Here is a 15,600-nt window from a genome sequence, read left to right on the forward strand (position 1 = left end):
AATTGTTTTGAAATAAAACAATAAATTTAAAATTTTTGTAATCATACGATAAAGGTTATCACATACGTAACTCAAATAATTTCAACTCAAATAAATACTAAAATTGTCAATAAAACAATATTGGCTCAAATTTGGCCTTACAATTCCTTAAAACATAATCAAACTTAATAAATAAAAATCACTATTTTAGTTTTTTTTTAAATAGCATAAAACAATAAATCAATCCCTCATGTCATAACCCGTAAGAGTTTTATGGTCCCAAAGTAAACTAAAAATAAAAGACAATAAACAGAGGCCTAAGTCTCTCCTCCAACATTATCATCATGACCTCATGGAATCTCACCTACAAGGGTGACATTCAGCCCAAACACAAGACACACAAATGGGAAGTGAGATATATCTCACAAACATTTAATACTCAAAGAAGACATGAACAAAAAGGATATATTATAAATATTGTATCACAAAAACACACAACATCCACTTCAAATATCCCAACACATAGACACACATGTAGGATGATTCACATACATGTAATACCATTTTGAAAATACTTTGTGAATGTAGTTGGAGAATCCATGCAATCGATGAATTGCCACACAATGGGTAACCCGACACTATCACTCTTGCAACGGCCCGCCTCGTCGCTACGATATCACCACTCTAAACCACGTAAATTTCAATTTTTAAATGAAAACTCTACTAATTTGCTTATGAAAAATGAGAGTAAATTTTTTTTGTGATGTACATTCACTAAACAACGCACAATTACTTAAAGGAATATATATATATATATATATATATATATATATATATATATATATATATATATATATATATATATATATATATATATATATATTAACTCAGTACACATTATTCACATAACGGAAAGTAAATTAGTTCATACATATAATTAAATTTGTGATTTACATCCTCAATTAAAAAAAATTATAGAACCAGCTGCACAGGAGTTGATTAACAAAACACAACTCTCTCCCAAAATAATTCCAACTTCAGCACGTCGGCTTGGCGACTCCACAAAAGAATTTCACTTCGCGTACTCTACTGATATCCGTTTGCTCCCACGAGTGAAGGTTCATGATCATCATAGGTACCAACCACACGCTACAAAAATTGCAAGGGTGAGTTTATTATAAAATAAATTAACACAAAAAATCAAATAACCATGATTAGTAAGAAAACATTAACAAATACCATAATCATACGCAAACATCCATTAGTCTAACATACACTCGACAAGTAATCATCATCCATCCATAATTCCAATCAAATCATGCTCAGTATGATGCATGCACTTATCCTCAACTCTCAAATGTAATGTGGTACCATTCGTCAAGAAACAACCTAAACGTGTCCACACGACACTCTCACTTAGGACAACTAGGCTGCAAGTGTCGAAGTCACCCTGTCATGCACAAGTAACTCCCCCCTCCCATGGTGATCAGCCTAAGTCTCAAGGGAGTTTCAAACCGAGTGACATGCCCCCAAGTACAAGTATTCCCCCTTGTAAGAAACTACAAGTACTTACTGACAAAGTTTATACTATTTTTATGCAATATGAAGTATGAAACATGAGCATCATCAATGCACTGACCATCGATTATTAAAGATTCTAAGCCATCTCCCTCTAGAGATGCTTAAAAATTTTTAACCACTTTATTTCCGTACCAGGGATATTCATCATGGTCACTGCACCCCCCATGTACACACACATCACACATCATCACAATGACTTTTCAACATCAACAATATCTCATCTCAATGTCATTCTCAACATCAATATCATCTCATCTCAATGACATTATCAACAACAACAACATTATCTCATATCAACATAATCATCAATAACAACATCATTTCATATCAATATTATCATAAACACCCACGTCGTCTCTATCAATATCATCTTCAATAACAACATCATTCTCTATCGACATTATCATAAACATCAACATCACATCATATCAGTTAATATCATCAATAAATCACATTCCGCATATATATACATATATAGTTCATGCTTGAGATTCACACTCTCCAGGTCTTTAGACAACACAAGTCTAATAAAAACTATAATGTCATTTATCAATAACAGACGTATCGCATCCCATTAGTCAAAAACATTATTTTTCTTGAAAATCAACATGCAACGGGAACATGCATACATCCCCATAGTTAGGTTTCCTGACCCCGACTATGGTATCAAAAGCCGTAAATTATAATAAACTCCTCTCACCTATCATGGGCTCTTTGTCAGTTCCTTTTTGCATCGCTCAGAGACCTCTCTCGTTCACGTTCGTCGGTCCAAATGCAACATTCTATATACCAAATCGAATGAAATTTAGTATAGATTTCAAAAACAAGGTTAATAACAACATTCAGAGTCAATTGCCCCTGTCAAAACATAAAGGGTTAAGGGGTGTTTCGGATTCTACTAAAAATATACGTCATTTTGAAATTCCAATCAGACCAATGTAACCGGGGTTTAACAAAGGTCACAAAAATAACATCAATTTTGTAAAAAGATAACTTTTACAATGTCTCATTTTCAAGGGTTTTTCAAAGGAAGTGTAAAAACACCCTATTACAATACCCAAAACACAAGAGACACTAAGAGAAGCTCAAACTAACTAGGAAAAAGGCTTAGAAGTCAATATTACCTCAAAGAATCTATGAAAGAAAGGAATGAGGGATTGTTCTCCACTGAATCCTTGAAGTGGATTCTAAGGATTTCAGTCTGACAAAAATGTTCTTCTCCGTGAGGTGGTTCGACGGCAAGCAACAGTGGCTCGTGGTGGCCACTAGTGGTTGTGGGTGGTGGAGGAGGAGGTGTTAGGGCCTGGGTGGGAATTTAGAGAGAAAAAGAGTTAAAAATCATGTTTTTCACGTTGAAGAACATATTTATAATCTACAGATTTTGCTTAGCGAGCTCATCTAAATTGGGAATAGAAAGAACTTTTTGGCAGTTACTTCCTGCACTTCCATTTTTGCTTCCAAACCACATAGTAAAAGTGAGTGGACAAATTTGTCCTTAACCCACCTCTTCCCTCTCCTTTGTGATTCAGGGCAGCACATCCCTTTCGTTGCACCACAACTTTGAACCCACGACAGTGCCAATGGAGACAGGATCTTAGCCCCCTTTCTTGCCCTTTTGCCCTCGTTGACCTTCGCTTCTCACCTAGTAGAGTGCTGACGCACATTACCTGTAAGGTCGATGCTACCACGAGCGCATCCTTGTCACATCATTCTTTGAGTTCATACACTCTATTAGGCGTCAAGACCTCCTTGCAAATCAACTTCCTTGACAACCACCACTTCTTCTCCGATGCGGACGTTGACATCAACACCAAGGTATATCTAAATGAATAAGGACACTCCTTCTCCCTACTTCAAAGACAAATCTAAGTGAATAAGTGAACATGAGAACAAGTTAATAGTTAAAGAACTGAAAAGGTGTCGTGAAGTTTGTCATCCTATTCTGGAATAGTTATTTCGAAATATGATTTTCATATTCTGGAATAGATATTTTGGAATAAGATTTTTTTATCCTTGTACAATTCAAGAATAGTTATTGAAGAATATAAAAAATCATATTCCAAAAGTCTATAAGGATCCAAAATAACTTACTCCAAAATATCTATTCCAAAATATGAAAATCATTTTCCGGAATAGTTACTCTGGAATAGAATATGCCTCCAGAATTACCATAAATTTGGTGTAAAACATTCTTTGCCTAGATATACCAGTTACATATAGATGATCACTACTATACAATTGATTGAGTATTAGAATGATTGATTCCAAATAAATAGTAAAATAAGGAAGATAATTAATTAACATAAAACAATGAGGAATTTCATTAAGAACAAGGAGAAGGGTACAAATGGACAGTTGCATCATAACCCCTGAATTAGGGGGACTAGCCGCTCATGATCAAAGCAAAATTTGCAATCCTATACAAGATAAACATAGACATACCAATAGGCAGGAACAATGATCACGATCTGATCTAGTGGTGTTGCCCACACTCTTCAACTCTCAGAAACCTTCAAGGTTTTCTTAAATTTGTGAAAAGATAAAGTGAACAAAATATTGTTTTTACAAAGTCTATAGACCTATATATAACTTTCTAAAGATATTAGTCTAAAAAGGCGCATTACGACCGTGGTAAATCCACCATGGCTGTGGTCGAAAGTGACATTGAAGCTCTGAGCCATTATGGATTGACTGTGACCCTCTGTAGAAGCAAGCTTCATGATGATGAATCAAGTTGATTCAAGTAGTTTTGATGATAACAAAGATGATGACAAAAAGCCCAAGAGAATGATTTCAAGATTGAGTAAACAATTTTCAAGAATCAAGAGAAGTTTGATTTCAAGATTCAAGAGAATATGAATTCAAGATTCAAGAAAAGAAATCAAGAAGACTTCACAAGGGAAGTATTGAAAAGATTTTTCAAAAAACAAACATAGCACAATTTTGTTTTTCAAAAGAGTTTTTCTCAAAATTTTCTAAGTTATCAGAGTTTTTACTCTCTGGTAATTGATTACCAGTTTCTTGTAATCGATTACCAATGATAGAATTTGATTTCAAGAGCTTTTAACTAAATTTGCAACGTTCCAATTGATTTCAAAATGGTGTAATCGATTACAAGATATTGGTAATCGATTACCAATGTATCTAAACGTTGGAATTCAAAATCAATTGTGAAGAGTCATATCCTTTCATAAAAAGCTTTGTGTAATCGATTACATGGTTTTGGTAATTGATTACCAGTGACAAGTTTTGAATAAAAATCAAGAGATATAACTCTTCCAATGGTTTTCAGGTTTTTCTAAAGGTTATAACTCTTCTAATGGTTTTCTTGACCAAAAATGAAGAGTCTGTAAAAGCAAGACCTTGACTTGCATTTCAATAACAATGATTACAACTTTTACACACAACTTTTTGATAACCTTTTGATATTTTCTTCTTCTTCCTTTGCCAAAAACTTTCTAAGTTTTCTGGTTTCCAAACTTTCTTCTTTCATAGAAAACAAAAGTGTGTTATCCATCTTTTTTATTCTCTTCTCCCTTTGCCAAAAAGAATTCACCAAGGATTAACCGCCTGAATTTTTTTTATGTCTCTCTTCTCCCTTTTCCAAAAGAACGAAGGACTAACCACCTGAATTCTTTTGTGTCTCCCTTCTCCCTTGTCAAAGAATTCAAAACGACACAGTCTGAGAATTCTTTTGATTCTTCTCTTTCCCATAAACAAAAGATTTCAAAGGACTAACCGCCTGAGATATCTTTTTTTCCCCTTCACAAAGTTTCAAAGAACTAACCGCCTGAGAACTTTGTCTTAACACATTGGAGGGTACATCCTTTGTGGTACAAGTAGAGGGTACATCTACTTGGGTTGTTGTAACTGAGAACAAGAGAAGATACATCTCTTGTGGATCAGTTCAAGTGGAGGGTACATTCACTTGGTTGTTCAAAGAGAACAAGGGAGGGTACATCCCTTGTGGATCTTTGCTTGTAAAGGTTTTTACAAGGTTGAAAAGAAATCTCAATGACCGTAGGTCGCTTGGGGATTGGATGTAGGCACGGGTTGTTGCCGAACTAGTATAAAACTCTTGTGTTTGTCTTCTTCTTCCCTACACTCTTTAATTTCCGCTGTGCACTTTAATTATCGTTTTTACTTTTGGTTAAGTTTCTATTTTTGTTCTTTACTTTCTTAACATTATAGTAAAATCCTAATTGATTTTAGTAACATTAAGAAGGATAAATTTTTAATTAGTAAAGGTTCATTAATAATTAATTCAACCCCCTTTCTTAATAATTCCGAGGCCACTTGATCCAACACCCTCATGGTTGACCACAACCCTTATGAATTTAACCCGATCGTGGTGAATTTACCATGGCCCTCATGGTTGACCATGACCATGATGAATTTACCACAACCCTCAATGTTGATGTTGATGTTGTTCTGGAGGGTTGTTATCATCTTATTGTGGTCGTGTTGCTTACGACGACCGTGATCAAGTGCAGAGTCTTCAAATCTTCATAAAATCATATAATTTCCAACTCTTTCATTCGATTAAGTAGTTGTACTTACTGCAATACAAAACTAGTGTTCAAACATGAGTTTAGTCAATAAAATACGTGCAAAATCACACAAAAACTCACAAAATATCACTCTGAAAGTGGTTTATAAAAAATGTTAAGGAAACCTAGCCCATGTGGGATATGATTCTCCAAGTGATATGTTAAGTAAAATCGTATGCATCCTATGTGACCATGCATCATGAACATGTTAACTTTTCTCGAAAGTTGCTCTTAAGCTTAACTGGTCTAACCATGAATGAGTTCATGTGGAGTTTTAGCCTTGGAGTGTTATCTGGTTTGGAATCTTTGTGTGGTTTATGTTAATCCCATGGGTTAGAGTATTCTTGCAATGCTTGATAACCCTAGTGTGTCATTAGCAATCTCATCTTGGTCAAGAGTGTTAGTGTCAGATTGTGTGGATTTGTCAACTACATGTCCTCCTAAGTCTATTTCACAAATGTTTTGATTGGCATCACACGCATTTAAAGTACAATTTAGCTAATCATTACATTGCATTTGTGCTTTTTATATGAATCGACTTTCATGTCATGGAATGAATGAATGTCATGTATGGTTATGTGTGTTTCTACTTGACCTTCATTTTCATGCCATGAGTGTGTAGTGAGATGTAACTCACTCCCTTATGTTTGTGTTTGGATAGAGCACTACTTTGAAGGTGAGAGTCAATGATGTTGGTGTTATTGTAAAGGCATAAGCCTTATTTGTGTATAGTTATATATTATGTTCTGGTTAGATTGTAAACTTTGATTAAGTGTGACATCGAAAGCTAATTTTTAAGGCTGTTTCTTTACATTCATATTTATATTATAAACCTTTTGTAATAAATTTAATTTGGATTTAATATTGCCCTTAGAGAGCCAAATGATATTTACAAACTTATGTATAATTAAGATTTCATTATTTGATTTTTGTTAATTATGTACGAGACATGGAATTAGTACAATATGTGATATCTTTGACCATGAATAAAGTTTTCAAAAAAAAAAACCACTTATTCATTCATTTTCACAATGCATTTTACTTGTTAATAACATAGTTGGGGTAAAGAGGGTTAGATAAGTCAAACACATACAATTACTAAAGCACAACAACTTATAAATTAGCATCTCAAAACAAGTATTATGTGAATTAATTATTTTATGTGTTTACTTGTATAAAACTTCATTTTATCTATCCTGTGAATTAACTATTTTCTTATTAAAATATCCTTATTTATTTTAATCTTAATTAAATGCTACTTTGAATTGTAATTTTATATCTCCTATGGAGATTGAAAAATATGTATATGCTTCCATTAATATTAAGGACAAAATATGATAAATATTTTAGTTAAAGGTAAATTTAATGCTAATGTCTAAATTAATTATTTTTCTTAATAAGTGTTATTTAGTCAATTATGTCTTATAAATAATAAGAAAGAGAGCAATTTATCAAAAAGAGATTTAAACACATATGGTAATAACTTAGAATACTATGATAATAATGATATCAATTAATTATGTTTAACCAAATTCGCCTGGTAGGATTTGTCACTTTTACCATTAGTCAAACATAAATGATGAAATTACAAATTTTTCCTATTTGTCTCAAAATTTGATTTTGGTCATTTTATAGTTTAATTCACGAATTTAGTCTCCCAATTTTTTGCAATTCCGTTATTTCAGTCTCTAATCTCGAAATTGAACGTTGACGGTTAATTACTTACCTTGACCACCATGTGTCGTGATTTTATTAGACGTTAATTTCACATACTTAATTAACGTCAACCTTCAATTGGCACATGACGGTTAACGTCCAATTTCGGAATTGAAGACTGAAATAACGAGATTGTAAAATACCGGAGAACTAAATTCGTAGATTAAATCATAGGGAGAGCAAAATCAACTTTTAAAACAATTAAGGAGACCAAATTTACAATTTTACCAACATAATAATTAGTATCATTAATTATTATAATATTTTGTCATTACCAACTAATCATGATTCACTCTCTTTTTCATAAGTTACATTTGTTTTAAAGAATTTTATTAATTCATATAACATGACAACTTAATTCTCAAAATACAGTAAAAATGAATAAAAAGTTTGTTAATACAAATGCCTTAAGATTAAAATAATTAGTTTATGGAAAAGAGATTCAAATGCGCTTATTATGATAATCACTTAGAATACTAAGATAATTAATGATACCAATTATGTTAAACCGAATCCATCTTCTAAAACATAGGATTTACCACCTTTATCATTGGTCAAACAAAATTAATTGATATGATTAATTATTATAATATTCTATTCTAAGTCATTATGAAGTAAATATGTTTGACTTTCTTTTCCATAGGCTCTATTTATTTTAAAGAATTTTATTAATTCACATTGCATGACAACTTAATTCTAAAAATACTGGCAAAATGAATAGAAAATTTGTTAATACAAACCACCTTTGGTTTACTAATATAAGAAAATACTTATTTACGGTGTAAAAGTACTACAATTTACAAATTTTAGTTGAAAACCAATTCACATTAATTTTTAATTAAAAATAGTTAAGAACCATACTCCAAATTTAATTAACACCACCGAAGTTATGCTTCTGTGTATATATTAAAGCCAACGGCAGCGTCTGGGTTTTTCTAAAGAACCCTCCGAAATTCAGCGTCGTCCGTCATCATATCATAATCATCACCAAACCAAACCAATCTTTTAATTCAAAGCTCGCATTTCCGGAGACGCCGTCGATTCGGCAACGCCGGCGGCGCCTCCTACACCACTACCCATGGCCGCCGCAGTTAAAGCGAAGTCCTCGACGGCGACGACGCTCTCGCTCGCCGTGAGCGTCGTTGTTCTGGCCATCGCCTACATTTACGTGTCCACCGTGTTCGTCTTTATCGACCGCTGGCTCGGCCTCTTCTCCTCACCGGGGATCATGAACGCCGCCGTGTTCTCCGCCCTCGCCGCCGCCTGCGCCCTCACCTACCGCGCTGCCATCTCCACGGATCCGGGTCGGGTCCCAGCCACCTACATGCCCGACGTCGAAGACGCCGAGAGCCCCATCCACGAGATCAAACGCAAGGTCGTTCTGTCTTTTATTTAAAAAAAATAAAGAAAAAGAAAGCTTTTGCGTGTGGGGGTTTCGTTTGTCGTTCATTTCTTGCTTTTGTTTTGTGTGTTGGATGTTTGTTTTTCTGCTGTGTTTTTAGGAGCTTGAATTGTTTGAATGGATCCTCTTGCATTTGAAACTTAGCTTGATTTCGTAAGGGTTTATATTGTTTTGTCGTTTCGTGATCTGGGGGGTAGCGGAAATAGTGGCATTTCGCAGTTTGTGCTGTTTTAATGTCGTTTCGTTCTGAAGCATTTAGACCTGGTGGTGTTTGGTGCTGTTACAAGACTAGGGTTTTTGGACATTCGTTTTTGGTTGGAGAGTTTGGACACCTACAATGAAGGCCACGGGAGGTACCGTGAGTAGAGTAGATTGTATGGTTTATACTCTCGAAAGGGAGACCAAAAAGGACATTGGAGGGAGTGGTCCAGAGGGATCTCATAGTAAATAACATCTTTGAAACTTTGATATTTAATCGAGCCGAATGATGTCATATGATCTATATAGCCGACCTCAGACCTAGTGGGATATAAAGCCTTGTTTTTTTAGTTGGAGAGTTGAATGCTTTTCCAAAACTGTTGCTTCTGTTGTGTTTCGAGAGGGTTTTGTTGGATGTGGTGGATAAGGGGATGGATTATGTGATAGAGGATACATTTTGGTTGTTATGGATCGAAAGTGCAAGGTTTTTGTGAACCTCAATGTACTCATAGCTGTGTTTGTAGTGCAACAAAGGTTGGTTTTGTGTTGTTGTAGTAATGTTTTCTGTTTGAAGAAGCTTACCAGTGCAATTGTGATGGTTTGTTGATGTCTACAATAAATGAATATTCCTAATCAGCTGTGACTGTTAAGATGGAATCAAAATGGATTTCAAGATGATTGGATTGGCTTGGAAGTAAATTTTGTAGTCTTTTTCTTATAAACTGATATATACTGTTTAGCAGGCTATAATATTTATATATTTATTTTTTCCTTTTTGGATTTAATTTCAAAGAGGATAAATGCTTAAGCCTTGATGCTTGTTCATTGTCTTGTATACTGTATATACACTGTTGCATTGTCTTTAGAAAATATGCTTGCTTTTGTAGGATATAGCATGTCGAAACCTTATTCATTTTAAAGTAGAGTAGTAGACTATAACATACATGTCATCTTTTGAATGAGAATGTCTTTTGCTATTAATCAGAATCCCATTAGTATATTTTTCAAACTTCTAAGGTTTACCATCTTAGGTCTTAACTCTTAAGATAGGGAATTGTGTTGATTAACCTCAAAACTTGTAGTTTGATATACTTGGGTGGAACGAATCAAATTAGCATACACTCAGATAAAGTTGTAGGTTTGAAGGTGAATTTATGTCTGGCTAATTTGAACCAAGTTTCTTTTAGTTTTCTCTGCTTTGCTGCTTCTCTGGTGTTAAAGCCAAAAGTTTGATAGTCTGAGATGAGAAGGGTTTCTGCTGGTTTTAACCTTTGTCTGTGAAGCTTATTTTGTTCATTTCAGTCATTAACATTTCACTTGCGTTTTGATACCTATACTTATATCAGAGTTTGAAACTTCTGGTTCTATTTATCTTTAGCCTGAGTAGTTTGGGGCTCTCATCTCTTGGGTTGTTGAATTCGTGTTATACAATTATCCTGGTCTAGAATTTAAAATATACACCCACATCACATGATGCAGCTAGGCATGGCACCCGCACATTGCTCCCTGTCCCCATCCCCGAACCTTATCTTGCTCCCTGTCCCCGCTCTCGGTGGTGGGGATATTTTTTGCCCCATCCCCGTTCCCCGGCTCCCTGCAGGGAACCCGTTTTACATTAAAAAATGTAAAAAATTATAAAAAAATACAATTTTTTTGTTTTATCTCAATTTTTCTACAATAATAAATTTAAGATTTAATTCAAGTAGGTGAAGAAGTGGAGAAGGAACGAAGGTGAAGCAGTGAAGAAGGAACAAAGGTGAAGAAGAAAGTCAAGGAACGAAGTCTGAATGTTTGATGTGGCGTTTTAGGGTTTGGGTAATGTTTGTGTCTTTGTGACTTGTGAGATATTACTTATATATATGATAATTTTATTTTGTATTTTTTTTACTAGTAAAATACTATATTAACCCTTATATTTATGTTATACATATTATAAGTTATGAGGGTATATAAGTAAAATTCTATATACGCGGAGATATGGGGACCCTGCGGGACGGGGAGCAAAATCCCCATCCCTGTCCCCGAATTAGCTGCGGGGGGTTTTTCATTCCCATCCCCGTCCTTGCAGGAAATTTTTCCCGACCGCAGGGCCCCGAATGGGACAGTCCCCGCGGGATCCCCCGGTTACGGGGAGAATTGCCATGCCTAGATGCAGCCACACCACTTTAAGATAAGGTTGTGGACCACATCAGTCACAATTGACTCCCATCAACCTGCAAGCAACAGTTGCAATGCAATCACAACCTCAGTTTAATAACCTAATCCTGATTATGTGCAAGTTTCTTAATGGCCTTTTTTCAGATTACTTTCTCTAAACTTTTGAAATTAGAAAAGGAGTCTTCTGGATTCATAAGTTGATAGTTTTGCTACCATGCTATGCCTGATTAAAAGACCACTTGTTTCCTTTGTTGATGTAGCCATAGAATTCTACTGTTTTTTATGTGGGTATATGCTTTGGTATTTGGGTTAGCCTTGTTGAGTTGTGGTCATCCTGTCTCTCTTCTCTTCTATGATCAATGCATTTCTGAACTGTATATGGAAATTGTAGGGTTCTTGAAGTTACGTTCTTCTGGGTTCTGAAGTGGATCTGTATGCTCAAATTGTTGTATGTCATATTATACTGAGATGGCTTCTTTTATTTAACAATTTATTTGAATTAATCACTTGGCACAAAAAGGATGTAGAAGATCCGCAAAATATTCCCATAAATGTTTGGTTTATGTTAATATCAAGCATAATGGAAATTAACTTTCAAGTAATGTTTTTTTGGGTCTGCCAGCAGGGTGGAGATTTGCGATATTGCCAAAAGTGTTCTCACTATAAGCCTCCTCGTGCACATCATTGTCGGGTTTGTAAAAGATGTGTTCTACGAATGGTATGCATGATCTAAATTATCAATCAAGGTTTATCTAGGATTTTCGTGATAATGATAATCTGTTGTCTCTTGGTTGTAAGGATCATCATTGCATTTGGATAAATAACTGCGTCGGTCATGCGAACTATAAAGTATTCTTCATTTTTGTCTTGTATGCTGTAATTGCCTGCATCTACTCCCTGGTATGTTTGAATCTTTTTCATTATCAGCATGATTTATTTTTTATTGTGATTTCCCTGGCAGTGCATGTTTGGAGACTGATTCTGTTTTAGAAATAGTCACCTTTTTTTTTTCTTTTTCTTTTCTCTTTTTTCAAAAGCTCTCTTAAAAATCTTCCAAAGAAGCAATTGTTTCTCTAAATCCAAACATGTATAAGCTGTATTTTCATGAATGAATTCTGTTGATTTAATTTTTCTTTCTTTCTGTATTTATCATAGCAGGGTGCTAGATTTGATGGTTCTGATTGTGCTGACGACCTTTCTTTGTTTTATATATTGCTTAACTTTGTAGGTCTTACTTGTGGGTAGTCTCGCTTCTGATGGTGTGCAGGATGAAGAGAAAAATAGAAGAAGCTCATTCCGAACTGTATATGTAAGTTTTGCTGAAAAATGACTGCATGTTTTGCATAAGCAAACTCAACAACAATTTGTTTTTTAATGATTTTTTCTTTATTTTTGAAGGTTGTTTCTGGGCTCTTGCTGGTCCCCTTATCGATAGCATTATGTGTGCTTTTAGGTTGGCATATCTATCTCATGCTACATAACAAGACGACGATAGAGGTTATTACTTATTAGGATTTAGTTCAAAACTGTTAGTTTATTTGACCAGATTGATATCAGCTTTCTAAATTAAGCTATTGTACTAGCAGTATCATGAAGGAGTGAGAGCTTTGTGGCTTGCAGAGAAAGGTGGGAGTATCTATAAACATCCATATGACCTTGGCCCATATGAGAATTTGACATCTGTAAGAATGGAAGACTACAATGCAGCATCCGTTTTTTTTTTTAATGTCTTCCCTTGTTTTCTTCCCACCTTCCTGTGTTCTTCCATTTTGTTCATTTTTCTTTCTCCACTTGCTTCATCATGAGATGGATTTATAGCATGTTTAAAATCTCTACAAAAAGCTGGTGAAGCAACTATTTCTTTAAAATAAGTTGAACCATTGAATTATGGTAATGTTTTACTGATTACCTCCAAGCCATTATGGGCTAGGGTTGAAATATGGCAATAATTGACACTTGTTTCCTTCCACATTTTGAAATATGACAGAATTTTAACTGTATATGTCACAATAATCTTGTGTACTATGTTTTTTTGATTGGGATAAAGAAACATGTGGTATGATATTTAGTATTTACATTTACTTATCCCTATTTATTTCTTTTGGGTTAATAAGAAATGTATTCTTTAAATTTTGCCTTATATAGTGTTAGCTGTTAAGGAAGCTAAGCTATTTTTATATACATCCAAAATTCTAGCATTCATATCCAGAATTCATTACGGGTTGAAGTATTTTTTTTCTTCCTAACAGTTGTTACCTAATATATTGTTTTTTTGAAATATATAATCTCTTTCTTTTTGTGTGTGGGGTCAATTTATGGATTTCAGGTTATCAATCTCCGCTAACAACATAGAATTATTCTTTGGTTTGTCACCAAAGTCAACTTGACTAAATGGTTCATAAGTTGTTTTTGTTGTCCCACTTGTTACATTTAAATAAGTATTGTAATGATGGACCCAGGCTATGCTTCAACGACAGTGCAAATACACAGCTCCATTCTTACCATATGCTGAAATTTATCTTTTTAATAGAAGAATAGTGGCAGTAATGATCAAAATCTTGACCTTTTGGTTATTGAAGCTATAAAACAATCCTAATGACCTATTTTCCCTAAATCTTAGGCGGTTTGGTGAAGAGTCATGAAGATTGTGTATCATAGTGTTTTAAATTGCATTCGTCAACTGCAATTGCAGTTGCAACATTGCGGTTTTCGATGTTTCTGCAACTGATATGTTAATTGCAATTGTGGCCACTTTTTGTTACCAACTAATTTCAATACCATTTAAGGTTCAGGGTTATTGAAGTTTAGACAACTTTAACTGATAATGTGGAACTATATATTAGATTTACTAATACTCTAATGCTCTAATCAAAGGTGAAGATGATAGATGATACATTTGTGTTTATTGGTGAATAAATTTGTTTGATTGTCTTCATGGGTGAATTATTCATCAATTAATGAAATTCGCAATGCTCCCACTGCCACCTCTCTTCCTGTGTCATTATGTTTTCTTTTTTCATTGAAACAAAATTAGAAGCTGTATCTATTAAGTACGGGATTGAGTTTCTGTTTAATTGCTGCAGGTTTTGGGACCGAATATCCTTAGCTGGCTGTGGCCTACTGCAAACCATATAGGTTCTGGACTTAGGTATCGCACCATCTATGATCTCCCAAAAGGTGCTTCGACGTCCAAATGAGATTTTGACATTGCTTTGCTGTGGTCATTTGCAATGTTATTCATATTTAACCTTTGTAAGAATGGTTGAGTGATGACAATGCTGAATGACTGGTAATCTGCTATCTCTAGTCCACAATCCAAAGTATATGATTTTTTAATGTCAATCACCCAAAATTGCTGAAGTGTAGGTGATCACGAGCTGTTTGCTGCATATACCTGAAGAAATTGACTACATAATGTGTATGCCCATGTGGATATTGATAAAAGTCACTTTTTATCTGCCTTCTTTTCCTCATTTTGCCCATTTGTTAGGCACAGAATAGGTTTTCTTTCTTGCTTTCCCCTTCTTCCGGTCTTGTTAGGGTTTGGATGATGTGGGGTTACAGCTGTAGAGTTCTGCTGATAAACCTAATGTACAAATAGAAATTCTGAAACCGGCTCATCAAGGAAGTGTCCTCTAGGGATTGCTTAACCTATGTGAAAAGTTGTACTTTTGTATTCTAGAACTGTATTTTCTGTATCTTGGATGAAATAATAATTGTATTATCCATTTTTTTATTTAAATGTATTATACATTTTTTTGTTTATTGATAGGTATACATTTTTTCTTTGTAACTTATGTCAGCTTGTTTGTACCACATGGGGCGGATATGCAATGGATTTAATCCTTAAGCGGTCGTTACAACAGGTGTATCAAAGAATACAACCTGGTGTAAGACAACCTTCTTAGCACATGTTGGTTCTATAGTCATTGTTAGGTTTAGTATTCAAAACATTAAATTCTATCATTGTTAGTGGTATTGTCATTGTTGTTCGACATTGTTAGGTTTAGTATTCAA

General features: G+C 34.4%; 1 protein-coding gene across 2 annotated transcripts; it reads left to right on the forward strand.

The window, feature by feature from the left end:
* The first annotated feature begins 8,711 nt into the window (after nt 1–8,711).
* On the forward strand, nt 8,712–15,319 carry LOC100788728 (probable protein S-acyltransferase 16). Of its 2 annotated transcripts, none has more exons than XM_003516237.5 (7): nt 8,712–9,201; nt 12,209–12,301; nt 12,382–12,483; nt 12,812–12,892; nt 12,982–13,080; nt 13,170–13,265; nt 14,667–15,319. In XM_003516237.5, the coding sequence occupies exons 1-7, from the start codon at nt 8,905–8,907 to the stop codon at nt 14,778–14,780; spliced, it is 882 nt and encodes a 293-aa protein (XP_003516285.1). In that variant the 5' UTR covers nt 8,712–8,904; the 3' UTR covers nt 14,781–15,319. The 2 variants fall into 2 exon arrangements, with proteins under 2 accessions (XP_003516285.1, XP_006573306.1); XM_006573243.4 differs by having other exon boundaries at nt 8,726–9,201; nt 12,206–12,301.
* Nucleotides 15,320–15,600: the final 281 nt, after the last annotated feature.

Source organism: Glycine max, chromosome 1 (assembly GCF_000004515.6).
Source record: "Glycine max cultivar Williams 82 chromosome 1, Glycine_max_v4.0, whole genome shotgun sequence".
Lineage (NCBI taxonomy): Eukaryota > Viridiplantae > Streptophyta > Magnoliopsida > Fabales > Fabaceae > Glycine > Glycine max.

Excerpts from the sequence above, each read along its gene's own strand:
- LOC100788728 (XM_006573243.4), top strand. The coding sequence starts at position 8,905 with ATGGCCGCCGCAGTTAAAGCGAAGTCCTCGACGGCGACGACGCTCTCG. Across the intron at positions 12,893-12,981 it reads GCTCATTCCGAACTGTATAT|GTTGTTTCTGGGCTCTTGCT; the intron begins GTAAGTTTTGCT and ends TTATTTTTGAAG. Across the intron at positions 13,266-14,666 it reads CATATGAGAATTTGACATCT|GTTTTGGGACCGAATATCCT; the intron begins GTAAGAATGGAA and ends TAATTGCTGCAG.